The 26,666-nt window shown below is 45.8% G+C and overlaps 1 protein-coding gene and 1 long non-coding RNA gene across 2 annotated transcripts in view; one reads left to right on the forward strand and one right to left on the reverse strand.

The window, feature by feature from the left end:
• Positions 1–1,716: 1,716 nt before the first annotated feature.
• Positions 1,717–4,648, reverse strand: LOC128411238 (uncharacterized). Its single transcript, XR_008329736.1, has 3 exons — positions 4,507–4,648; positions 4,210–4,358; positions 1,717–2,986 (listed from the first exon to the last, which is right to left on the reverse strand). It is a non-coding gene; the product is annotated as an uncharacterized LOC128411238 (long non-coding RNA).
• A 26-nt stretch (positions 4,649–4,674) lies between these two features.
• TTC7A (tetratricopeptide repeat domain 7A) overlaps positions 4,675–26,666 on the forward strand; it is a 183,632-nt gene continuing 161,640 nt past the window's right edge. The window contains exons 1-4 of the mRNA XM_053383388.1: positions 4,675–4,962; positions 14,922–15,085; positions 17,522–17,690; positions 23,609–23,739. Of these exons, the coding sequence (XP_053239363.1) occupies positions 4,785–4,962; positions 14,922–15,085; positions 17,522–17,690; positions 23,609–23,739 (642 nt within the window). The 5' untranslated portion in view covers positions 4,675–4,784. The remainder of the gene's footprint in view (positions 4,963–14,921; positions 15,086–17,521; positions 17,691–23,608; positions 23,740–26,666) is intronic.

The following is a 26,666-nucleotide window of genomic DNA, read 5'->3' on the forward strand; positions in this document are numbered from 1 at the left end:
ACGGGCCTTTTCTGTGGTGGCTCCGTTTGTGGAATGCTCTTCCTGAGGACGCTTGCCCGGCACCTTCATTACATATCTTTAGGTGCCAGGCGAAACTGTTTCTCTATATTCCTTTGGCTCTGATTCAAGAATCCATGGTCTTTTAAACTGTGTGTATGTGGTTATTGTTTTGTTTATTATGGTATTTATTTTTGTGTTTTTATACAATATACCGCCCTGCTATCCTCGGGTGAAGGGCGGTATATAAATTCAATAAATACATAAATAATAAACAAGACTTCCTTTCCTCCCCCCTGTAAATTCTTCTTCTTTTAAATAATTTTTATTAGTTTCCTCCCAAGAACTTCAATCAAATGTGAGCTCCCCATGAAGGCAGTGAAACTTCCTTCTGAACATTACGTCCTAGAATCCAGACTCTGGATACTAAGCAGTGGCTATATAGGTGTGGCTCCAATTACCTGACATTAATTCTGATGTGTTTCATAATAGCTCTTCTTACTCTGCCTTCAGCCCACACATATCACACAGAACTGAGATGAATGCAATTTGCCTTGTACGTGGCAAATGTAGTGAGGGATGCAGGCCACCTTAAGTGATAATAATAAAATCATCATTTATACCCTGCCCAAGTCCTATTCTAATTAGACTTTCTGCCTCACCACTCCACAGGCCAACCTGCCATCAACTGCCTTGTGAGAAGGCTCTTGATGGGTATTAAATATGTTGCTGCTGTTTATTGTGTATTTAAAATATGTAATTTAATGTAACTTAAAAATTATTAAAGGTTTCTTCGTTTACACAAATATGTGCATTGTATTTTTTTGCGTTTTCTACAGATCAGTTTCATTTGTTGTGAGACATTAGCGTTGCATGCAGTATAAGGTTGGGAAGAAAAGGGGAGGGGTGGGGGTGGGGTGGCAATGCTTCTGTTTTTCTACTTAGTGTATGTGTGAGGTTTTATGTCAGTGCCACTTGTGTGGGTTCTCTTTCTGTTCGCTTGTTATACCTCCATGGTGGTGAGAGAGGTTGGCAATAGCCTAGGGCAGGGGTCACCAACCTAAGGCCCGGAGGCCTGATCCGGCCCAATCGCCTTCTCAATCTGGCCCGCGGACGGTCCGAGAATCAGCGTGTTTTTACATCATAGCTGTCAACTTTTCCCTTTTCTTGCGAGGAATCCTATTTGGAATAAGGGAATTTCCCTTAAAAAAAGGGAACAGTCGACAGCTATGTTTTACATGAGTAGAATATGTCCTTTTATTTAAAGTGCATCTCTGGGTTATTTGTGGGGCCTACTTGGTGTTTTTACATGAGTAGAATGTGTCCTTTTATTTAAAATGCATCTCTGGGTTATTTGTGGGGCATAGGAATTTGTTCATTCCGCCCCCATATAGTCTGCCCCCCCACAAGGTCTGAGGGACGGTGGACCGGCCCACGGCTGAAAAAGGTTGCTGACCCCTGGCCTAGGGTTTGGTTGGTTGTCTTTGGGTGGCTGTAATGAGATTTGTTTTTGTATGTGAGTGGTGTGTGTGTGTGTATTTCTGAATCAGGTTAGCCAGACCGATTCATATACTTTTGGCAGATTCTTGTCGTTGTCTTGTTGGGCTGTGCTTGTGATAAAGGGGAACCATACCGGGGTGAAGGCGACTTCTTCTGTGTGTCCCTGTGTCAGTTTCAGTTTATTGTTTAGCTTTCCCAGTAAAGCTGTTTCCCATACCATTTGATACCATTGGTCCATATTTACTCATGACAGGTCTCTCCATTGCCTGGCCATGATGCTTCTGGCTGCTGAGAGTAGGTGGGTTATGAGCTCTTTACAATGTGAGTGGGCATTATTATCTTGGAAGATGTTCAGTAGGGCCAGTTCTGGGGTGATTTCTAACACTTGCTTAGTTATTTTGCATATTTCTTGTATGACTGATGTCCAGAAGAGTTGGGTTTGGAGACATTAATTTAATGATACTTATCAACTGCCTTGATAGGACTTGTATCCTGACAGACAGCATGTAAGTAATCGACAGAGGGCTGGAGATGTTGCTAGCATTGTATCATTAGAAGAAAGAATTAGGACAGATCAGTTTCACTACTCACAGTCTGCAACAGTGAATTATCTTTCGCGGGTTTGTCTTCCCGGGAGAAACTCAAATGCCGTATTAAGAAGCCTACAAAACTGAAATTCTGAATAAATTTTGAATTGTCCAAATGCATCTTATTTTGTAGAAACACACTCAATTTGCAAACTGCATTCTGGAGTTGATATTTGTACCTTGATTCTTTAAAAAAACCCACATTTGAAATTTGATTTCTCTTAGCAGTGACTGGTGCAAAAGAACCGTGCAGATAAGTAAACGTTAATAGCAAAGTATCTATGGATCAAGGGTGGTATACAAATTTAATAATAATAATAATAATAATAATAATAATAATAATAATAATAATAATTTTAAAAATTGTGGAATGTGATGTCTTCACAAAGCAAACAGCAGCAGCAAAGGAGGGGTTTCCCTCAAAGGAAAGGATTAAATTACTGTACCCCTGCAGCATCCTGGTCATTATAATCCCCACCACTCAAGCTGATATTTGTATTTTTTAAAAATCTGTACATTAAATGCAAAGTTCTAGTCTAACTCATCCTATGGTTGGGCCCTCCTTTTTTGTGCTTCAGTCCTGCTTGTGGGGTTTCCCACAGGCATCTAGTTGGCCACTGCAAGAACAGGAGGCTGGACTAAATGGGCCAATGGCGTGAGCCAACAAGGTCTTCTTATGCTCAAACTGTCTAAATGCTGAATAACATAGTTTTGCAGTTTTTAGAATATCCTGGATGTTCCTTATTTTGATTCCCCTTTGGTTTTGATGTGGATTTTTCACAGATGAGCTCAGAAGCATTCCTTTGATCCTCTTTTGCAGTCTTTGTGCCTGGTACAAATGTGGTTAGTGCATTGGAAAATTTCTCAATTCAAAGTTTTCCACCACATCGCTGTCTCTGTTCCTGACAGAGTAAAAACGAGCAGTTGGAGAGCTGTGCAGACTTCTGAAACATGCACGGATAATGGCAATAGTGAGCAGTCTTTTCTATTTATACTAATTAATAATTATAATTAATAATTTATACCCCACCCATCTGGTTGGGTTTCCTCAGCCACTCTGGGCGGCTCACAACAGAATATTAAAAACACGATAAGACATCAAACGTTAAAAACATCAAACATTAAAAACTTCCCTAAACAGGGCTGTCTTCAAAAAGTCAGATGTTTCTTTCCTTGACATCTGATAGGAGGGCATTCCACAGGGAGGGTGCCACTACTGAGAAGGCCTTCTGCCTGGTTCCCTGTAACTTCACTTCTCGTAGGGAGGGAACCACCAGAAGGCCCTTGGAGCTGGACCTCAGTGTCCGGGCAGAACGATGGGGGTGGAGACATTCCTTTTATTATGTCTTCACATTATCTATATAACACAAACACTGGAAGTCCCAAAACGGGACAAAATGAAGGAGAAGAAACAGAGAGCTGTCCAGTTCACAGCAAAAAACAAAATAAAAATCTAAAGAGAAAATTCAAATCCTTGCTGCAAAAGTAAAGGAGGAGACAACACACTTCCTGGGACAGGGAAGTTTCTCATGCTGGGTGACACAACAAAAAAGGCCCTGCCCAAAAGGCAACAGCAAATGCAAAAGCATAAAAGAGAGTAATATTGTCATGGGGCTTGTGTGGCAGAGGACAAACTGAAACCCGAAGGGGTGTGTGGCACATCAGGTGGAGTAATCAGTCAAGAAACAGGAAGTGAGAGTCCCTTGCAGCTTTTCTTGGGGACAAAGGAAGAACCAGACTGTTCTGTACTTTAAGGGTTCAGCCTGATGGATGTGGAGTGGAGCAAACAGCAAAAACTCTTCCCAAGCAGAAAACAGTCTGCGCGCCTAACTTTTGGCCCTTTACTCTCTTTGCACAGAAGGAGGTTAAAATCCAAGCCTGAAATTTCAGGTCTAGCCTGGAACCCCCAGAACCTGGGAGGAAGTGGGGAGAGGAGAAAAGAAAACGCCCATTGCCCATTTAAGCAGAAGCCCCTAACAGCCTCTTTTTGGGGGGACCGGCCAGTGCAGTGTAATGGTTAAGAGTGTTGGGACTATGACCTGGGAGTCCAGGGTTCAAATCCCTGCTTGGCCACCAAGCTCACTGAGTGAACTTGGGCCAGTCAGTACCTCTCAGTCTAACCTACCTCACAGGGTAGATAATGAGGAGGGGTTCCTCAGTCGGTAGAGCACGAGCCTCTTAATCACAGGGTCGTGGGTTCGAGTCCCACATGTTGGACTAGACTAGATTATCCTCGTGGTCCCTTCCAATTCTACAATTCTATGTGTTGAGTTCCTTGGAGAAAAGGGTGAGCTATGAACGCAATTAAATAAAACAAAACAATAGGTGGAAAACATTGCGCGCTTCACAAGCCCTTAAAGACCCTTCTTGTTCCATTTCTGCCCCCCATTTTAACCCATTCCCTTCTGCGGCGCAACTTTACCAGCCTGTCACTCTTTGCGCGGGGCGCTTCCTCTTAGCTGCCACACATCTGGATGATCGGGGCGTTTAGGTGGTAGTTTTTGTGGGGGGTTTTTTTGGAAGGGGCACCACATCTGTCCGGCGCCGCAGCGCGGCTGGAGCCTGCCTTTCCACCAGGCGCCCGGGAGCGCGCGATCCTGCCCCTGCTGGGCGAGGGGAGGGGAACCCGGCTGTTCCCCAGGCGCACGCCCGGCTGCCCGGGACTTCCCTGTTGTACACGAGTCACCCACCCACGCTAAGATGGCTGCGAAAGGCTCGCATTTCCACCTGAAAATGGAAGAGGCGGTGGAGAGGTGCCGCGCCGATTGCCAGTGGGACACGCAGCTGGCCGTGGTGGAGCAGATGAGGACGCGGGCGGCCAGTCCCCGGCACAAGTGGGCCAAGGGGGGAGCAGCCGGCGCAGGAGCCCAACCGTCCGGTAAGTCGCCGCCGGGGATCCCGCAGCCAGCAGCTTCTCTTCCCCAGGAAATGGAAGCAGCAGCAGCCGCGGCGCCCGCCCTCCTGTCTTCCCTTAGCAAGGAGTCGTGCTTTGGTCTCCCGGAGCAAAACCTTCCCCGACGGGAGAGTTGCACAATCTGTGCCCCGCTGCGTTAAGTTAGTTGCGCGCAGCCAGCTCCCATAGAAAGCCGCAGGGTTCAGCTCCCAAGTCATGTGAACTTTACGCACTGATTTCAGTCTAAGCGCAACTAACTTAGTCCGGATCCAACCACCCACCCATACTCTCTTTTGCAAGAGCAGCTAATTCATCCGCACCGCAAACAATGCTTGAGGGTGAGTTGGAAGGGGACCCCAGGGTCATCTAGTCCAACCCCCTGCGATGCAGGAATCTCAGCCATGGCATCCGGTTACAGATGGCCACATCCAACCTCAGCTTGAAAACCTCCAAGGAAGGAGAGTCCACAATCTCCAACAGCTCTTAACTGTCAGAAAGTTCTTCGTGATGTTTAAGCACCCGTTTTGTTGTTAATCACTTCGTTAAATTTATACTGAGCTGATAGATCGTAGAAAACCTCAATGCGGTGTACAAAAGAGAACATTAGGACAGGCTTCCTCACCCTCCGCCCTCCAGATGTTTTGAGACTACAATTCCCAGCATTCCTGACCACTGGTCCTGCTAGCTAGGGATCATGGGAGTTGTAGGCCAAAAACATCTGGCGAGCCGAGGTTGAGGAAGCCTGCGATAGGATTATTAGTAACAACTATTGAAACACTTTTTTAAAAATCCAGAAATAAAGTAAAAACACACCAGCGCTCTAAATACCTGGGTAGGTAGGCTTGTCTCAGTGAAAAATGTTTTTATTAGGCACATCATGAGCTTTGCCTCATGAGAGCCAAGTGCTTTTTTAAATGCACAGTACAACCCCTGTGTTTCCCCAAAGGTGTAATTGGATCTGCACTCCACAGTTGCTTGTTCCCCAACACTCCTTTTGTGTCTTGTGTGTTGCTCTCAATGATTTTTCTCACACTTTACCCCCATTGGGAATAATCAGAGGATGCTGTTTTGCTCAAGAGGGCAGCCTCAAAGGAAATCAGCTATACAATGTGCAGGTTTACACAGAAGTAAGTCCCAGTGATGCAGAAAGGGGCTTACTCTCTAGTAAAGCTGCTGTCCGGGACACAGTTACCTGGAAGTAAACCCATCAAACACAATGGGACTTGCATCTGAATGAGCATAGGTTACATTGCTCAGCTAATTTCTGAGGGTCAGCTATCCTAAAATAATAAACTGGACTAATTCTCCGACTTCCTCCGTGCCAATATGTCACGGACGTCGGTAAAACTCGTAAGCGAGCGTCACAGTTTGGGAAGGATGTTGGCCAACTGGAACGGGTGTGGAGAAGGGTGACCAAGTTGATGAAAGGTCTGGAAACCTAGCTTTGTATGAGGAACAGTTGAGGGAGTTGGTTTAGCCTGGAGAACAGAAGACTGACAGGTGATATGGTACCCATTTTCAAGTTCCAGAGTTGTTGTCACTTGGAAGATGGTCAAGCTTGTTCCCTCCTGCTCCAGAGGGTAGGACTCAAACCAACGAGTTCGATTTACAAGAAAGGAGATTCCGAGTAAACATTAGGAATAACTTTCTGATGGCAAGAGCTGTTCAACGGTGGGGTAGTCTACCTCGGAGGGTGGTGGATACTCCTTCACTGGACGTTTTCAACAGAGGTTGGAAGGCCATCTTTTCGGGAACACTTTATCTGCAGTTTCTGCATTGCAGGGGCTTGGACTTGATGGCCCTTGGGGTCTTTTCCAACTCTGTCATTCCATGATTCTATGAAAGCTTCCATAGCTCCTCATTTACCTGCCATAGCAAAGAGGATGCTGCAGATGACATCAGTGAGCCTGCTGGGTTACCCTCCCCTTGTGTGATTCCCCTCCATTGCACTACAGTGATGCCTCATGTTACGTTTGCTTCAGGTTACGTCCTGCAGCGAGCCGGAAGGCCCGGAAAACGTTACTTCTGGGTTTTGCCGCTTCCGCATGCGCAGAAGCGCTAAATTGCGCTTCATGCATGCACACAAATGCCAAATCACACCGCGCATCTGCGCAGATACGGTGCTTCAGGTTGCGCTCTTTTCATGTTGCAAATGGGCCTCTGGAACGGATCCCGTTCACAACCAGAGGTACCACTGTACTGGTTTTAACTCCATTTAGCTGATTCCTACGACGGATGATGCTGTTGACTTCTCAAACCATTAGAAATAAAGGTTCGGCACCCTGCAATGTGCCTTCTCGGTTGTGGCGCCAACATTGGATCACCCTCTCATCAAATGTCAAGGAGATGGGTAACTATATAAACAGTTTAGAAGACATCTGAAGGCAGCCTTATATAGGGAAGCTTTTTAATGTTGAATGTTTTATTATGTTTCATGTTAGAAGCTGCCCAGAGAGGCAACCCAGTCAGATGGGTGGTGTACAAATAAATAATAATAATAACAACAACAACAACAACAACAACAACAACAACAACAATAATAATAAACCTTTTCTCAGTAAGTCCAGTTCTCAGCCCTCTTTGGGAAAAACCAGGCATAGGCAAACTCGGCCCTCCAGATGGTTTTGGCCTACAACTCCCATCATCCCTAGCTAACAGGACTAGTGGTCAGGGATGATGGGAGTTGTCCAGTGGACGCTCAGGTTGCGAACGTGATCCATGTGGGAGGCATGTTTGCAACACACAGTGCCACGTCTGCGCACGCGTGGGTCACGATTCGGCACTTCTGTGCATGCGCAAAGCACAATTTAGTGTTTCTGTGCACGCACAAGCACCAAAACCTGGAAGTAACCCGTTCCGGTACTTCCAGGTTTCGGCGCATCTGTAACCTGAAAACACGTAACCCATAACCTGAAAACACGTAACCCGAAGCGTCTGTAACCTGAGGAATGACTGTAGTCCCAAAATATCTGGAGGGCTGAGTTTGCCTATGTTTGGGATAAACCATGACTGTTTTTAAATGAGTTTTGATTACCGTATTTTTCGCCCTATAGGACACACTTTTTCCCCTCCAAAAATGAAGGGGAAATCTGGGTGTGTCCTATGGGGTGAATGCAGGCTTTCGCTGAAGCTTGGAGAGCGAGAGGGGTCGGTGCGCACCGACCCCTCTAGCTCTCCAGGCTTCAGGAAGACATCCGCAGCCTAGGCAGCCCTGCGGGAGGTCCCGCAGGGATGTCTAGGCTGCGGATAGCAGCCTGCTTCCCAGAGCATCGGGCGCTCTGCTTTCAGGGCGCCCGACGCTCCGGGAACACATCCGCAGCGTGGGGAGCCCTGCGGGAGTTCCCCGCAGGGCTCCCCACACTGCGGATAGCAGCCTGCCGCCCGGCGGGTGAAGCGCCCTGAAGCAGAGCGCCCCGTGCGCCGGACAGACATCCTCAGCGTGGGGAGCCCTGCAGGAGTTCCCCGCAGGGCTCCCCTCGCTGCGGATAGCAGCCTGCCGCCCGGCGGGCAGGGCGCCCTGAAGCAGAGCGCCCCGCACGCCGGACAGACATCCGCAGTGTGGGGAGCCCTGCAGGAGTTCCCCGCAGGGCTCCCCTCGCTGCGGGTAGCAGCCTGCCGCCCAGCGGGCGGGGCGCCCTGAAGCAGAGCGCCCCGCGTGCCGGACAAACATCCGCAGCGTGGGGAGCCCTGCAGGAGTTCTCCGCAGGGCTCCCCACGCTGTGGATAGCAGCCTGCCGCCTGGCGGGCAGGGCGCCCTGAAGCAGAGCGCCCCTCCCGCCGGGCAGACATCGGCCAGCCCCACAAGCTCGGGGGACAGCAGGGAGGCGCAGCGCCGCCATCCCACTGTTCCCTGACCTGGTTCGGTTTCCCCGACCTGCTTTTGGGGGGGAAATAAAGGAAAAAAATTTTCCCTTTATTTCCCCCCCAAAAAACTAGGTGCGTCCTATGGGACGGAGCGTCCTATGGGACGAAAAATACGGTATATCTGAATCCTCTGTGAATCTCCCAGTGCAGACCAATGTAGCATCAGTAACAACAAATGGATGAATGTTGTATTTCAAAGTGTTGTACCTCACCATGAGAACTTACAGTGGAGAATGAGTAATAAAGTAAATGAATAGTAAATAATAATAATAATAATAGTACTTGAAGCACTGCACTGGCTGACACTGAGCCACCAGGCCCAGCTCAAGGGGTTAGTACTAACATGTAAAGCCCTAAATGTATTGGGACAAAATTAGCTAAAAGACCTCCTTCCTTTGCCAGTATCAGCCATCTTGGACTCTACCATCCACAGGTGAAACCTTGTTGGTGGTACTGCCTAGTTGGTGTTGCCCCATGACAGGGTTTTTTTCAGTGGCGGCTCCCCATCTGTAGAATGCCCTCCATGTTGAAGTGTACCTGTCTCTCTTATAATTGACTTCCAGGCAGAATCTGAAAACAGCTCTGATTACACAGTCTGAGAAATACTATTCTTGGCAACCCTGAAATCACTGGTTGAGATACTGTTTCTAACTGCTACCAGATTTTAATTTTTTTAACGTGTTTGCAACCCTGGGCTCCTTTGGGAGGTAGGGCGGGCTCTAACGTGAAATAATAATAATATTTCCGGAAGTGCAAGTGCCTCTTTAAAGGTTTAGGCCTTCCTCTTGTGTGCTGTAGGCTTTTCATCTCAGTGGGGTGGAAATTAGAGCAAGTGGGCGATGATTCATGTTCTTGCATCCTGTTTTAAGCCTTGTTGAGGTGGGAAAAGAAAATATTCTGTGGTCTCTTCTGTATCTCCAGGAAACATCGTAAGCACCGTGTGTGTCTCACTTGCATCTTGGACATAATAAACCTTAAAAGCAAAACTTTTTCATTTTAAAAACATGGTGGGGGGGGGGGAGAGAAAGAGGTTGAGTGAATTATTCGCCAGGTTCTTGCATTCCCTTTTCAGATCTCTGCCTCAGCTCAGGGCTGGAGAGCTGTTTTATTTCTCTGGAGGGGCTGCCCTGCCAAATTTTAAATTGGCCAGGCAGCCCCGCCCAATAACATATGTGTTTATCCGTCAGAAGTATACTGGCACACATTTTTCTCTCATCCTCTACGGTTGGCAGCAGACCTCTGGGAAGTGTGTGTGAGAGAGGGAGCCCATCCTGGACTGAGTGAGGTCCTGCCGCTCAGCCACACTTTCCTCAGAGACCCTTAGCAGGCCTGTTGCCTGGCAATGCCAGGGATGGCCCAGAAACGAGGGCGAAACATGCTGCACGAATGTACCTCAGGGTGTGCTCATGTGCACAGAAGCGAGTGTGTTTGTGGGGAGGGTGGCCATAGTCCCCATCTATACCTGAAGGAGTGTCTCCACCCCCATCATCCAGCCCGGACACTGAGGTCCAGCTCCGAGGGCCTTCTGGCAGTTCCCCCACTGCGAGAAGCCAAGTTACAGGGAACCAGGCAGAGGGCCTTCTTGGTGGTGGCGCCCGCCTTGTGGAACGCCCTCCCATCAGATGCCAAGGAAATAAACACCTGACTTTTAGAAGACATGTGAAGGCAGCCCTGTTTAGAGAAGATTTTAAGGTTGGACGTTTTATCGTGTTTTTAATATTCTGTTGGGAGCTGCCCAAAGTGGCTAGGGAACCCCAGGCAGATGGGTGGGGGTATAAATAATAATTTTTTATTATTATTAATTATACTTTGGCTGCACCCAGCACTGACATGTGGCCCTTGGAGGGTTGGCAAACAGTCGCCCAAGTCGTCTTCCTCCCCCCCCACAACTGAAGTTCAGCAGTTATTTCAATGGGCACTGAGGACTCCCTTTGTTGTGTAAAAGAGGTCACTCTGAGCTTTTCGGGAAGAGCGTTTCCTGTTTTTAAGATCCTCTTATTGTCCACTGTGACCACCCCTGTCCAACTCTCTCCAAATGGCCAGTAGCTTGTAAGCAGCCTTTATGCACTTATTCACTTTTCCGTTGCTACTTGTCTCCTTCCATTGCGAATGAGGTTTTCTGCTTAGCTAGGAAACTGCTGTTGAAGTTTAGAGCGCTACCGTTTCAGTCGTTTTCAAGCTGTGTTCCACGGGATTCCTTGGAAGGTTACCAGAGGTCTCACAGTGAGAAAAAACAGCCGTGGAGGACAAACTCCTGAAAACACTTTTTCTCAAAAAAGTCCATAGTCGTCTCTTGTACAAAATAAAAGGACTCCTTAATGCCCATTGAAATGACTGTTCAATGCAGTTGCTAAAACAAAATGAAGACGACTTAGATCATAGAATTGCAGAGTTGGAAGGGACCCCAAGGGACATCTATTCCACCCCCCTGCAATGCAGGAATCTCAGCTAAAGCATCCATGGCAGATGGCTACCCAACCTCTGTTTAAAAACCTCCAAGGAAGAAGAGTCCACAGAGACGATCAGGCAGGTTCCTGTCCACCTTTACTATGATGTTCAGCCACAGGGAAGGACATTGTGTGGCAGCCTTTGGCAACCTGGCACCCTTCAGGCATTTTGAACCACACACTTGTGCTGGTTGGGGCTGATGGGAACTGTAGTCCAAAACATCTGGAAGGCACCGGGTTGGTGACAACTTCTGTAGTTTATATGGGGAGACTGTGGCTAATTACAAGCTTCCTGGTTTAATTGCTTCAGCTGTGAAGAGAGGAGTAATGGGACCCAGCAAGACTTAACAGCATGAGAGCTGTTAGCCATGATCGGGCAATGACCTAGACTACTGCAGTGCTCTGTACATGGGGCTGCCTTTGAAGATGGTTTGCTCATTAAAGCTTCTGTGTTCCTCTACACAGGAGCAGGAATGTGATGAAAAGTCATACCTCCTAGTATCTGTGCACACGGTGCAAGGCAAAAAGGTAAAAAGGTAAAGGACCTCTGGACAGTTAAGTCGAGTCAAAGGCCACTATAGCGTGTGCTGCTCATCTCGCTTTCAGGCCAAAGGAGCTGGCGTTTGTCCACAGACAGCTTTCTGGAACACCGTGATGGAAACCAGAGTGCACGGAAACACCGTTTACCTTCCTGCCACAGCAGTACCTATTTATCTACTTGCACTGGTGTGCTTTCGAACTGCTAGGTTGGCAGGAGCTGGGACAGAGCAATGGGAGCTCACCCCGTCACAGGGATTTGAACCGCCAACATTCTGATTGGCAAGCCCAAGTGGCTCAGTGGTTTAGACCACAGCACCATCCACATTCCGAACACGGTGCAAACATATATAGAGGCAGCCTTTGTGTGTACAGTTGTGACTAGACACATGCTTGCTGTGTGTGTAGAAGCCAGGGCAACCTGGCACATCCCCAAACCCCCGCAGACGAGCATGGAGTACAGTCATACCTCATGTTATGTCCGCTTCATGTTACGTTCTTTCAGGATACGTCCCACGGTGACCCAGAAGTACCAGAAAGGGTTACTTCCGGGTTTCGCCGCTCGCGCATGCACAGAAGCGCAAAATGACATAACACACATGCACAGAAGCGGTGAATTGCAACCCACGCGTGCACAGACGCGCCACTTTTCATGTTGCGAACGGGCCTCTGGAACGGATCCTGTTCACAACCAGAGGTACCACTGTAGACCGAGGATAGCTAATATTAACTGATGAACCTGTGTGCTTAACAAAGCAATCTGTTAGGTACAGGCTGGGAATATGGATTTTAATTTAGGTTGAAACCGGAGCTGCCCTTTGTGAAAGGGGTCCAATGCTGAAACCGTCATGGTAGACCAGCCTTATCCAGCCTGGTGCCTCCCAGATGTTTTGGATGGACTACAACTCCCACCAGCATGTGCTAGGCAGGGTTAATAGGAATTGGAATCCAAAACATCTGGGTGCCACAGTTTAAGAAGGATATTGACAAGCTAGAATGTGCGCAGGAGAAGGCGACCAGGATAGCAAAAGGGTCTGGAAACCAAGCTTTATGAGGAAGAGTTAAGGGAGTTAGGTGTGTTATTCTGGGAAAGAGTAGATTAAGAGGAGATATGATAGCCATCATTAAATATCTAAATGACTGCCGCATGGAAGAGGAGCTTTGTTTTCTCCTGGTAGAACCTGTACCAGTGGATTCAAGTTACAAGAAAGGAGATTCTGACTAAATGCCAGGAAGAAACTTTCTGACAGGAAGCTGTTTGGCAGTGAGAGGTGGTGAACTGTCCTTCCTCGGAGGTTTTTAAGCAGAGGTCGGATGGCCACCTGTCATGGATGCTTCAGCTGAGATTCCGGCCTTGTAGGGTATTCGACCAGCTGACCCTCAACTCTACAATTTTGTTGTTCTGTCTGGAGGGCAGCAGGTTGAGGGAGGCTGCTGTTGACCCATCGGTATGCACAACGGCGAAGAGTGAAGGACTTTTCTGCGTGCATTGCATGCTCAAGTTCTGTTTAATTGCTTTGGGAGCTCGGCACACTTGCCTTTCGCTGGATGGTGTCTTGTTGCCATAACCCAGAGCCCCGCAGGTGCTCCGCTGTGCGTGAAGCAGCTGTTCGAGTGTGCGCGCTTCCCCGCTGGGTTGAACAGAGGTGCCATCTCTTACGTTCCCTTTTGTACGCTTTGCATTCCTTTCCGCTGAAACGAGTGCCTCTTGCAGGCTGGAGTGCTCTGCAGGAAATCACTTTGAATCTACTCAGGTAACGCCACTGGAGCAGAAGCACTTCTGTAAGAAAATGTATGCTGCTCCCTCCCTCCAACTTATGTTTATGCAAACAGAAGCCTTCTTAATTTTGACTGTGGCTGGGCAGCTGGCAAAATAGGGCAAAATAGGGCTGGTTGCCCATGTAAGCTCAATGACTTATCGTGTCTCTAAAGCACAGATGGGAGAAACAGTGCCCCCCCCCACATATGTTGCTGGACTATAGCTCCCATCAGTCCTGACCATTGGGCATGCTGGCTGAGGCTGATGGGAGTTGAAGTCCAACAACGTCTGGATGGCCGCTGGTTCCCCTATCTCTGCTCTCATTTTAGAGCAATATATTCTTTGGCTGGGACGCGGGTGGCGCTGTGGGTAAAACCTCAGCACCTAGAACTTGCCGATCGTATGGTCGGCAGTTCGAATCCCCGCGGCGGGGTGAGCTCCCGTCATTCGGTCCCAGCTCCTGCCCACCTAGCACTTCGAAAGCACCCCTAAGTGCAAGTAGATAAGTAGGTACCGCTTTATAGCGGGAAGGTAAACGGTGTTTCCGTGTCCTGCGCTGGTGCTGGCTCGCCAGAGCAGCTTCGTCACGCTGGCCAGGTGACCCGGAAGTGTCTCCGGACGGCGCTGGCTCCCGGCCTCTTAAGTGAGATGAGCGCACAACCCTAGAGTCTGGCAAGACTGGCCCGTACTGGCAGGGGTACCTTTACCTTTATTCTTTGGCTTGGTGGTGCTATTCTTGCTGGAAGTTAGACTAGACCCAGTCTTTATTGAACATTCCTTCTGATTTGTTTGCAAGAAAGTTATGAGTATTCATCACAATTTTCTTGCCTGGTGGTTACACCTTTTCCCTATTAAGCATTCCTTCATCCCACACTTTTTAGTGCATTCGCCTGTCGTTTTCCTAATTGCAAAATGCTGATCCTATACATGCTTATTTAGAAGTAGGTTCCTCAGTGTTCAAAGGTTTACTCCCTAGGATCGTTGCCTTAAGTCTGAAACCAACCTATACAATTTGGCATCGTCCTAGGAGGGCGAGAAAACTATGCCCATTCCTTGTAGCTGAAATACGATGTATTTCCAGTACAGATTTTTCAGGGCTGAAAAATCTCTATATTCCCTTTGAACACGTGCAAAATGGTCGTTGCCTGTGCCAAAAATGAGCAGAGAATCGTCTGAGCTTGTTGTTTTGTAGGCGAATAACTTTTGCTCTCAGTATTTTAACTTCCTTATGTAACAAAATGTTTATATAGCAGATAACTTCTGTGTTTATCTTTGTGGCCTGCTATAGATGAGAACATGACATTGAGTGTGTGACTTTCCTTTACTCTGTCCTGCAGATGACTATGGGAACCTTTTAGTTGCAGAGGCACTGCTGGAGCTGTGCTTGAATGAGAATCTTGCCAAAATCAAGGATGCCGTTCCATTAATGGAAAAATCCGAGCCCAAAATGAGCGACGCCAAAAAGTATTTGACGGGCATTCTAAACCGAGGGAAGTTGCCGGTAAGTGTCCACGGCTGACATAAAACATGAGCATTTAACGTGCTGTTAATGATGCACAATTGCAAGGCTCAGATACGAAATGTTGGAACCCATCTGTCTCTCAGTCCTGCGTTTCATAAAGGACTCCAGTAAATAATTCCATTTCCTTTTGCTCCATTTAGGAGGGAAGAAAATCCTCCACTAGAATCTAATCCAGGCTTCCTCAGCCTCAGCCCTCCAGATGTTTTGAGACTACAATTCCCATCATCCCTGATCACTGGTCCTGCTAGCTAGGGATCATGGGAGTTGTAGGCCAAAAACAGCTGGAGGGCTGAGGTTGAGGAAGCCTGATCTAATCCATTGTCCTTTCTGCAGGATTCTGTGATCTGCTTCACACATCACATTGTTATATTTATTTATTGTTATTTATTGAATTTCTACATTGCCCTGTATCCGAAGATCACAGGGCAGTTTACAATGTAAAAACGCAAAAACATAATGTAATAGCAAACAATAACAATAACCTACACAGACACACAGTTTGAAAGATCTTATATGAATATCTTCACATTCTGAAAGGGAACAAAATAGTGCAAATGAGGGTTTTTTTAGTGTTTCCTAAAATTTCATTATGCTTTTGGGGGGAAATTAAAGTATTCAGGAAAGAAACCTATTTCTTTCCACCCAGATTTCATTTAAACTATAGTTAAAAACAAACACTATTTCAAAATAAAAGACAATTCATTCCTATACAGTTCATTTCACCATACATTCTTGCTTAACTACATGAGACTTTTGAAATACCATATATAAGAATGTTTTGTTATCAATTAAACTCAATAAAGATTGAGAAGAAACACATGCTATGCTTTAATGTGAATGCAAAACATGCTGGTACATAATCCTGAGAAGTGTTCTTGCTCTGTTCCTTCCCTGCTTTGCACTTTTTGCTGCTGCGTCACTAGGAAACAAGTCAGTCTGTCTTGTTGCAACATTTAAACCCGGGCTCATGGCTTAACCTTGAGTGGCTGACTATCCCGCTCTTCCACAGGCCATTCATGCCCCACAAACTGGGAAGGGATATTTGGCAGCTTTGGGGAGGCTGTCCAAAATCTGTTCAATTAGCATTGGGTGGGGCTATACAATTATTTCACCTGAGATGGCACAGGAAGCTTCATTGCCACCGCTCCAATTGGTGAAGAAATGAACCTATGCTGCCAATTCTCGTAATAGACCAGGATAAAGGAAGCAGCACATAAGCGGCAGACAAAACGCTACCAAACCATTCTACGTTCTAATGAGTTTGAAAGAGTTTTCTGTTTGTGGCTTCTGTAGTAGATCTTGTACATAGCTCTCTCAATTTTTGGATTATTAATATAAGATTTAGAACGTAGAATGGTTTGGTAGCGTTTGTGTGCTGCTTACTTTGTACCGCTCCAATTGGTGGCTAGGTCGCCCCAGCCACTCTGGGCGGCTCCCAACAAAATATTAAAAAACACAATAAAACATCAACCATTAAAAACTTCCCTGAACAGGGCTGCCTTCAGATGTCTTCTAAAAGTCAAATACAGTAGTTGTTTATCTGTTTGACGTCTGATGGGAGGAGCTGCTACCACTGCTAAGAAGGCCCTCTGCCTGGTTCCCTGTAACCTCACTTCTCAGTGAGGGAACTGCCAGAAGGCCCTCGGAGCTGGACCTCAGTGTCTAGGCTGAATGATGGGGGTGGATACACTCCTGAGAGCCAGTGTGGTGTATTGGTTAAGAGCGGTAGTCTCGTAATCTGGGGAACCGGGTTCGATTCCCTGCTCTTCCACATGCAGCTGCTGGGTGACCTTGGGCTAGTCATACTTCTCTGAAGTCTCTCAGCCCCACTCACCTCACAGAGTGTTTGTTGTGGGGGAGGAAGGGAAAGGAGAATGTTAGCTGCTTTGAGACTCCTTAAAGGGAGTGAAAGGCGGGATATCAAATTCAAACTCTTCTTCTCCTCTTCTTCCTTCAGGTATACAGGGCTGAGGCTATTTAGGGCTTTAAAGGTCAGCACCAACACTTTGAATTGTGCTCAGAAACATACTAGGAGCCAAGGTAGAATGCATTTGACTGGTGTTATATGATCCCAGTCACCAGTCTAGCTTCCGCATTCTGGACTGGTTGTAGTTTCTGAGTCACCTTCAAAGGTAGCCTCATGTAGAGCACATTGCAGTAGTCCAAGCAGGAGATAACCGGAGCATGCACCACTCTGGCAAGACAGTGCGCAGGCAGATCTATGGAGATATTTCTTTCAAATGAATGAAAATGCCTTTGCTTATCACAGCTCAGTGTATACATCAAAGCTCACAAGGCTTGTGCATCGAGGCACTTGATTCTCCTTGAATTCAGGACTGGGGCTGAATGTCAACATTGCATTGTTCCGGTTGGGGGTCTGATGGATTATTGATGGAAATTGTTTCATTTCTCCAGCCAAAAGATTTGACAGAAGCCATGCTGATCCTGGCGAAGCTCCATTATGTCGAGGGCTCTTACAGGGATGCTCTCAGCATGTATGCAAGAGCTGGCCTTGATGACATCGCGGTGGAGAAGAAGCCTTTGTATATGCTGCGGCTGCTGACAGAAGCTTTTGTAATCAAAGGTAATGGGTTGCCCACTTTTGCTGGAACTATTTGGTGATGGTGATAATTTTGTGTGTCATGGTTACAAGAAAGCGTGAGATCTGAAAAGGTTGAAGGCAATTGCTGCTGCTGATACCTTTCCAGTCCAGACTGGCACCACTCCCTGCCTCTTGGGGGCAGGATCCTTCTTTTTCATGCAGCCTAAAATGACATTGGGACGCGGGTGGCACTGTGGGTTAAACCACAGAGCCTAGGACTTGCCAATCAGAAGGTCAGCGGTTCGAATCCCCGCGATGGGGTGAGCTCCCGTTGCTTGGTCCCTGCTTCTGCCAACCTAGCAGTTTGAAAGCACGTCAAAGTCCAAGTAGATAAATAGGTACCGCTCTGGCAGGAAGGTAAACAGTGTTTCCGCGAGCTGCTCTGGTTCGCCAGAAGCGGCTTAGTCATGCTAGTCACATGACCCAGAAGCTGTACACCAGCTCCCTCGGCCAATAAAGCGCGATGAGCGCCGCAACCCCAGAGTCGGTCATGACTGAACCTAATGGTCAGGGGTCCCTTTACCTTTACCTTAAAATGACGTTAGCTTTTTTTGCTGCATTACCCCACTGTTGGCTCTTTGCCTTAACCTCTCACTTTTCTCAGTAGGGCGTAGCTAGTTATCTGAATCATATGGCTCTTCTTCCTTCTGCGTAACACTTTGCATTTGTCCTTGCTGCTTTTTCAGGCTTCAGGGTGTGTGTGTGTGTGTGTGTGTGTGTGGAGGAAAATATATTTCTTGATGCCTGTTAACCCTATTTCATTTGGTGGGAGGTGGGTGTCGCAGGAATATGTTATTTTTCTGGAGGAACTTTGTAAAAACCCTCTTGCAATCTCCATCTTCTGTTTGCCATCAGTGCTTTTCCTTATATGAGTGTTGCTGGAATAGTTGCCATCTATCTCTCTGTCGATCTACCTTTCCTATTCTCCTCCTTTTCAGCATGCCTTCCAGCTTGTTAGGTGGATGGGAGCTCTGGGATGACCAGATACCTCCGACTGGTATGTAAAGCTTGAAACGGAACTCCACATGTACCATTGGAATGAGCCTTGCAGTGAGTGCGCCGGTGGTCAGTTTGATGTGCGCATGTTGATCTCTCTGCACGCTTGATGTGTCTTGATGGTTTCGCTGCTTTGTTGGCTTCTGTGCATATCTAGCAGAAGGGGTTAACCTTGCTGGATAATGGCATCTGGAAAGGACAGCTTTGTGAGTGAGGCCACGTCCACAGCAGACGTTTCAAGCGCCATGATGCCACTTTAAACAGCCATCACTTCCTGTAAAGAACTTTGGGAACCACAGTTTGTTAAGGGTGCTGAGAGTTGTCAGGAGACCCCTACAGTGGTACCTCGGGTTAAGAACTTAATTCGTTCAGGAGGTCCGTTCTTAAGCTGAAACTGTTCTTAACCTGAGGTACCACTTCAGCTAATGGGGCTTCCCGCCGCCGCACGATTTCTATTCTCATCCTGAAGCAAAGTATTTAACCCGAGGTACTATTTCTGGTTTAGCAGAGTCTGTAACCTGAAGCGTATATAACCTGAAGCATATGTAACGTGAGGTACCATGGTATTCCTCTCACAGAGCTACAGTTCCCAGAGTACAGTGGTACCTCTAGATACGAACGGGATCCGTTCCGGAGCCCGGTTCGCATCTAAAGGTAAATGTAACTAGCAACGGCACGTCTGCGCATGCGCGCCTCACTTTTTGCCGCTTCTGCGCATGCGCGTGACATCATTTTGAGCGTCTGCGCATGCGCAAGTGGCAAAACCTGGAAGTAACGCGCTCCGTTACTTCCAGGTTGCCGAGGAGCGCAACTTGAACACGCTCAACTCGAAGCATATTTAACCCAAGGAATGACTGTAGTTTAACCAGTGCTTTTTTTCTGGGGGATGCATACCCCTAAACATTTTGTGAACTGAAGTCTGGCCTCTTTGAGGGGCAGCAATTCAATATGAGTAGGAAAATAAGAATACTGTACCCCTAAACATTTTTTTTTCTTTTTAGGGAAAAAAAAGCACTGGGCTTAACTACCACAATATTTCTTGCACCATTGGTCCCCCATTGAGCTCAGGCATGTAGAAGACAGCCATTTGGTAGAAGTTGAAGGCCCTCAGGTTGAAAGAAGCTCCCCACCTCTGCTGGATCGCCTTGAGGGCCGACAAATTTATTATGGCATAAATGTTTTGTGGAGCAGAGTATCCTGAAGGCTCAGTTATTGCAATGCACTTTATGTGGGGCTTCCCTCGTGCCTGGTTCAGAAGCTCCGGTTTGTGCAAAACAAATATAACTCCAGTGCTCAGAAGTCTGCTCTGGCTGCCCATACGCTATCAGACCAGGTTCAAAGTTCTTGCATTCATTTAGAAGACCCTTAACAATTTGGGTCCAGTATACCTCAAGGACCACCTAATCCCTTATATTTGTGACTGATCAAGGAGGTTTTTGCAGGAGTCACTGTCAGTGGCCCTTCAGGGCTCAGGTACATAGCTTGCATCCACCAGGAGCCGTGCATTCAGTATTGTGGGCCTAATTTCCCTCCCAGGTGAGGTCAGACAGGTCTCCTCCCTGCTGATCTAAAGGCACCTGCTGAAGACTTATTCCAGCAAGCATTTAATCATTGTTTGATTTTATAACTGATTTATTATTATTATTTTTGAGGTTACATCCTTTTGAACCACTCTTGTAGTTAAGCGGCTTATAAATTGTTTAAACAGTCTGTTGGGGATTAAGCCCCTAAGAGCACAACTGAGCTTCCTGCTGCGCAGACAGACATGCTTAAGACTGCCAGTCACTGGCCTAACATTTTCTCTTAAGACCAGGTCAGTCGGTGTAATCTAGGATGGACAGACGTTGACCCATGGTAGCGAATTTATTTATTCAATTTACGTACCGCCCTTCATCTGAGGATCAAAGGGCAGTTTGCAGTATACGCAGACACTGGAGTTCTTGGGCTATTTTTGTTGTTGCCTGACCTGAGTAGACCTTGTAACATCCCTGGGGGAACTCCTGCATCCTGACCAGAACAACACGCTAGCAGTGTGGGGAAAGAATAACTGATCTCTAGGGAGGGACACAGGTGTTAGTTGTTGTTGTGGAAGGCTCAGTTCCTTAAAACAGCCTCGGTTTACTAAAATGGCCCAAGCTGCAAGTGTCATCCAAGGCCTAAATATCATACTCTCCAACATTTCTCCCATGAAAATAGGGACATCCTATTCCATACCCTCCAACATTTCTCCCATGAAAATAGGGACATCCTATTCCATACCCTCCAAGATTTCTCCCATGAAAATAGGGACATCCTATTCCATACCCTCCAACATTTCTCCCATGAAAATAGGGACATCCTATTCCATACCCTCCAACATTTCTCCCATGAAAATAGGGACATCCTATTCCATACCCTCCAACATTTCTCCCATGAAAATAGGGGCGTCCCAAAGAAAAGTGGGACATTCCGGTATCAAATCAGAAACCGGGATGGCTTCTGTAAATCTGGGACTGTCCCTGGAAAATAGGGACACTTGGAGGGTCGGAAATATGTGCAGCTGCTTAGAGAGAGGAATGTTCTCACTTTTATTCCCAGCGGCACCCTAAGAATGTCTGTTTCTGATTGGAGCTTGATTTTCATGCCTCTTTATGCTCTTGAATGTTTGTGCCTATGTGGGAGGACATGAGAAAATGCATATGGAGCTGCATGTGGAAGACAGAAAAGCTGTGCATATATATGTTTTTCTGCAGTCCTGCAGCCAGTTAAATTGGCGATGTGGCACCTTCACCTTCCCTTTGGCCCAATGCGAGGCAGAATGCTCTATCTCAAGGATGAGGACTTGTAGCCTTCCAGGTGCTATTATTCATTGTATATTTAGTTGTAGCCCCACCCTTTCCCCTAAAGGCAGCTTACAGATGAAAACAAGGATGGCCCCAAACCTAGAAAAATCATATCATTAAAATACAATTAAACATGGATAGAATTAAAACCATATGGATTTTAAATCTGTTTAAAGCAGGGGTTGGACTCCCAACTCCCATCAGGTCCACCAGCATGTCCAATGGTCATGGATGATGGGAGTTGTAGTCCAGCAATATTTGGAGGACCACAGCTTTGCCCACCTCCATTCTGTCTCTTCTTCTTCTTCTTCCTCCTCCTCCTGAAGCCACACAGAAGTGAGGCAAGATCTTTCATCTTATATATGATTTGTCGTGAGCTGCATGCATGCATGCGGACGTTTGCCTGTTCTTTATTTGTGTGTGTTGACTCATGTGATGCTTTGTTCTTTGCCCCTCAGCAGCTTTGCGTGGCGGAGAGAGCATCCTTTTCAGGAACAGGAAGAATAAAGGGAGGGGCTTTTCCCATTCCCAACACCTCCTCTGTACATTCTGTGCAGTTTCCGCATAGGCAGGGCAGAGGACGAAATCCTGTGTGTGGTGCAGAGGTGTGAGTGGTTGAAAGAGGCAAGAACGAGGAGCAGGTGCTGCCTTGTTTTGAATTCTGACCATTGGCCCACTTTCCCCAGTAAGGTCTGCTCCAGTTCCCATCATCCTCTGCCTGCATGGTCAATGCTCAGGGATGTATTTGTTTATTTTATTTAACAAACTTTATACAGTGGATGCTCGGACTGCGAACGTTCGCAATCTGCAGCGTTCGCAACCCACAGCAGCGCATCTGCGCACGTGCGGGTTGCGATTCGGCATTTCTGCGCATGTGCAAAGTGCGATTTAGCTCTTCTGCGCATGCGCAACCACCAAAACCCGGAAGTAACCAGTTCCGGTACTTCCGGGTTTCGGCGGTCCGTAACCCAAAAAAACGCAACCTGAAGCATCTGTAACCCAAGGTATGACTGTATACCACTAAGCTGTAAAAACAACCACCACCACCTCAAAGTGGTAAATAATGATGCTGCTGCTGCTGCTGCTGAAATGATCAGTAAAATACTGTTAAAGCAGGTATTTAAATATTCAACATTGATCAAAATAAACAATAAGCTAAAATCAGATGAAAACACATGTAGCCTGGATAGATTTTTTTTTAAAGAGAAAAAGTAGGTTTTATTAAAGATTTTCTTGGGTTACAAAAGTACGTGCATTGTCTCTATTTTCAGGTTAAATAGTCTTTTCTACAGATCAGTTATATTTGACGTGAGACATTAATGTTATATATGCTATAAGGTTGGGGGAAAAGAGAGGTGCAGAAAGACTACAGCAAAGACACCTGCTTGAGATCAATTGGCAGGGAGTTCCAAAGTGTAGCTGCTGACACACTAAAAGATTGATTTTCTTTGGGGAGGGGACTGTGAAATAAGTATTCTGTGGCATCTGGAACAGTCCAACCTCTGCAGATCAAGGTGTTCCAAGTGGGCATATATTGGGTAAGGTGATTCTTAGAATATAGAGTCATTTCCCCAATGAAAAACACCTAGGGAGTTAGAGTGGAAATATGCGAGCTATATAGTCATACCTCGGGATAAATACGCTTCAGGATAAGTATTTTCGGGTTGTGTTCTGTGGCGACCCAGAAGTAACGGAGTGTGTTACTTCCGGGTTTCGCCGCTTGCGCATGCGCAGATGGTCAAAATGATGTCACGTGCATGCGCGGAAGTGGCAAAACGTGACCCACGCATGCGCAGATGTGCAGATGCATCTTACTTTCTGTTCAGGATGCGAACGGGGCTCCGGAACGGATCCCGTTCTCATCCCGAGGTACCGCTGTAGTTTCAGAAATGGCGGCCACTGGTGGCGATGAGGATAAACAAGACCTTATGCAGGTGCAAGAGCGGGTTGTACGGGAAGTTGCAAGGTGTGCATGCGAGTGGATGGAGTGAAGGTGACACAATGTGATACATTAAGTGACAACTGTTCATGGGCAATTTCCATCTTGGCTTTAATAAGAACTTGCTGTTGCTCTCCTTACAGGCTTGGCGCTGGAGCGCTCGCCCAATTCCATTGCTTCCCGGGCCCGCCTCTCCGAACGTGAGGAAGAAGTCATGGTTTGCTTTGAAAGGGCCTGTGTGATGGCTCAAGTGTTTCTACAGGAACTCGAGAAGGTAAATGGAAGCGCCTTCAAAGACCCTTTTAGCACTTCCTGAATGTTGGGGGATGGAAGCCTCCAAGGCTCTCTGATATCCCTACGGTATGTCTCCTAGAGAGGACAATCCTCCCTTTGAATGAGTCTTATCTGGCAGGGGAGATACCATGATCACAGAGTGTTTGAAGAGCCATTTGCTTTAAAATCAAAGAATTATAATATGGAAGAACAGTTGGACTTTTAAGTTTTCACTCGATATTTAGCCAGCAGCCTGTGGAGAAACAGAAGTCCCCTTTCTGTATCGTGAGATGTGTAGCATTTCTGTTTGAATTGTAGTACAGTGGTACCTTGGTTCCCAAACTCAATCCGTTCTGGAAGTCCGTTCAAATTCCAAAATGTTCGCAAACCAAGGCGCGGCTTCTGGTTGGCTGATTGGCCCCAGAAACAATGCCAACAGCCGAAACAGACATTTGGCTTCCAAAAAAATGTTCGCAAATCGGAACACTTACTTCTGGATTTGCGACGTTCGGGAGCCGATTTGTTTTGGAGCCAAGCCATTTGGGAACCAAGGTACCACTGTAATGATTTCTAATTTTGCATCTATACCTATGTGCTGTATTTCCACTTATAGTTATTTCTAACTGTGAGTTATTTAGAAATTATAGTTATTTCTAAATTTGTAACTACACTTGCACGTGAAGGTCCGCATATGGAAAATTTACGTAAATTGGTATTTTCATTTTTTTTAAAAAAATAATATTTATTACTTTTTTTTTAAAGATATTTATTAAAGTTTTCAAATTTTTTATGCAAACAAAAAACAAACAAAAAAATTAAAAAGACATATACTTCATAATACATAGTTTTCAATAACATATTTCTCTGACCTCCTCATACCTCCCCTTCTTGTATTCTATTTCAAATTATTTGTTCAGCAAATCCTTAACTCAAAGCATTACAGCTTATAAAAACACCTTATTTTCTATCCAACCATTTTTTCATGTTCCTTTATACCATTACAGCTAGAAACCACTCAGTTTCAATCTAGCATCATTCAACATTCCTTAATTTTACAGTATTTCTGTAAGTAGTCCTTAAATTTTTTCCAATCTTCTTCTGCTGACTCTTCTCCCTGGTCACGGATTCTGCCAGTCATTTCTGCCAATCCCATACAGTCAATCAGTTTCATCTGCCATTCTTCGAGAGTGGGTAAATCTTGCGTCTTCCAATACTTTGCGATGAGTATTCTTGCTGCTGTTGTAGCATACATAAAGAAAGTTCTATCCTTCTTTGACACCAATTGGCCGACCATGCCCAGAAGAAAGGCCTCTGGTTTCTTCTTCTTTCTTTTTTTCCCCTCTCTATTTTTTGTATTTTTCTCTTTTTCTTTTTCTTTTTTGTAAACTCTAAAAGTAATAAATATTATAAAAATAATATTTATTACTTTTAGAGTTTACAAAAAAGAAAAAGAAAGAGAAAAATTCAAAAAATAGAGAGAAAAAAAAGCACAAAAACAATACAATACAGTATATGAACAATACAAACCCAACCTAAACCCATTAAACTAAACACATAAATAAAATAAAACAAAAACAATTTAAAAACATCCCTCCTTTTCCATGCCCTATCCTTCATTCCCTTGTTTCCTTGACTTCCTCACACCTCCCTTTTTGTATCCCACTTCTAGTATTTGTTTCAGCAAATCCTTTCCATCTTTCTCTATTTTCTGTCATCTTATAAATAACATATTCTTTAACCTTATTTCCCATTAAGGGTAAATTACTTATATGTACTTAACTCCTTATATCATTTCTGCTAAATCCATAAAATGTCATTCCATCATTTTTTCTAACAGTCATTACTTTAACAATATTTCTAAATAAACACTTTAAATTATCCAGTAATCTTCCACTATCTCCTCTCCCTGGCTTCGGATTCTGCCAGTCCTCTCCGTCAGTTCCATATAGCCCATCAACCTGGAGATCTTATGTCCGAGGCTCTTAAATCTTTTCCAAGTCCCTTCTGCAGATCTTCTTCATATTCTTTGATACTCAGGAGCAAATCTCAAGAAAACTCCAACCTAGCAATGCTTTTATTCCTTCTGAACAGTTCAGCCAAATTTCCATAGTTAAAAGTAAAGTCCATAAAGAATTTCAGGACGTATTTCAGGATTCCTCCAATTCTAGAAGCCCCCAAAACTTCAGGCACCTCCAAACCCAAGCCCATGTCCCAAAAGTCAATCAATCCCTGGATAGAGGGATCTTTCCAACTTTCTTTCTTCAATCCAAACCTCAAAAATTGACTTTTGCTAGGTTCAATCATGAATGACCTTGATTTGTAATCCTCAACTTGCTTCTGAGAAGTTAAGGGTCCCGCTTGTACAACTTTAAGTTTCACAATAACAGCTTTCTCCTTTTCCTCCACCATTTGTCCTGCCAAGGTATGTTCCTGTGCCAACTCCTGAATTGTTTCTGTATTGGTACTCACTTTTTGACTCAAATTAGTCACTTTCTGTTCCAAGTTGTCAATTTTAAATATCGTGTCCTCTGTCTTTTTATGGAGCTGTTCCAGCGAATAATTTATCTTATGTAATACAGTCACAATAGCTTCTCCTATCAACATTTTGAAAAGTCCAAGGTCAGTCTCTGGTTCTCAGAATCTTTATCTTGCAGCTGGAGTTCTCCCTGTTACACTCCTGCAACAGTTTCACATGCTCCCTCTAGAGGGAAACAGTTTCCACTTGTAACAATTCTTTCAAACACGACTCAAGCAAATAACAATAGCTTCAATTTTCGGTTACTTTTTCCTCTTTTTTTTGAACGCAAAAGAGGACAATGGAAACAGTATCTTTCTTATTTAGCTAACTGTCAAATCTGTTCTGTCAATGAACATTCCCCGAATGTCATCTGGCAACCCTTTTCCAGGTTCAGAGCAGTGGCAATTTAA

Source organism: Podarcis raffonei, chromosome 3, assembly GCF_027172205.1.
Source record: "Podarcis raffonei isolate rPodRaf1 chromosome 3, rPodRaf1.pri, whole genome shotgun sequence".
Classification (NCBI taxonomy): Eukaryota; Metazoa; Chordata; class Lepidosauria; order Squamata; family Lacertidae; genus Podarcis; species Podarcis raffonei.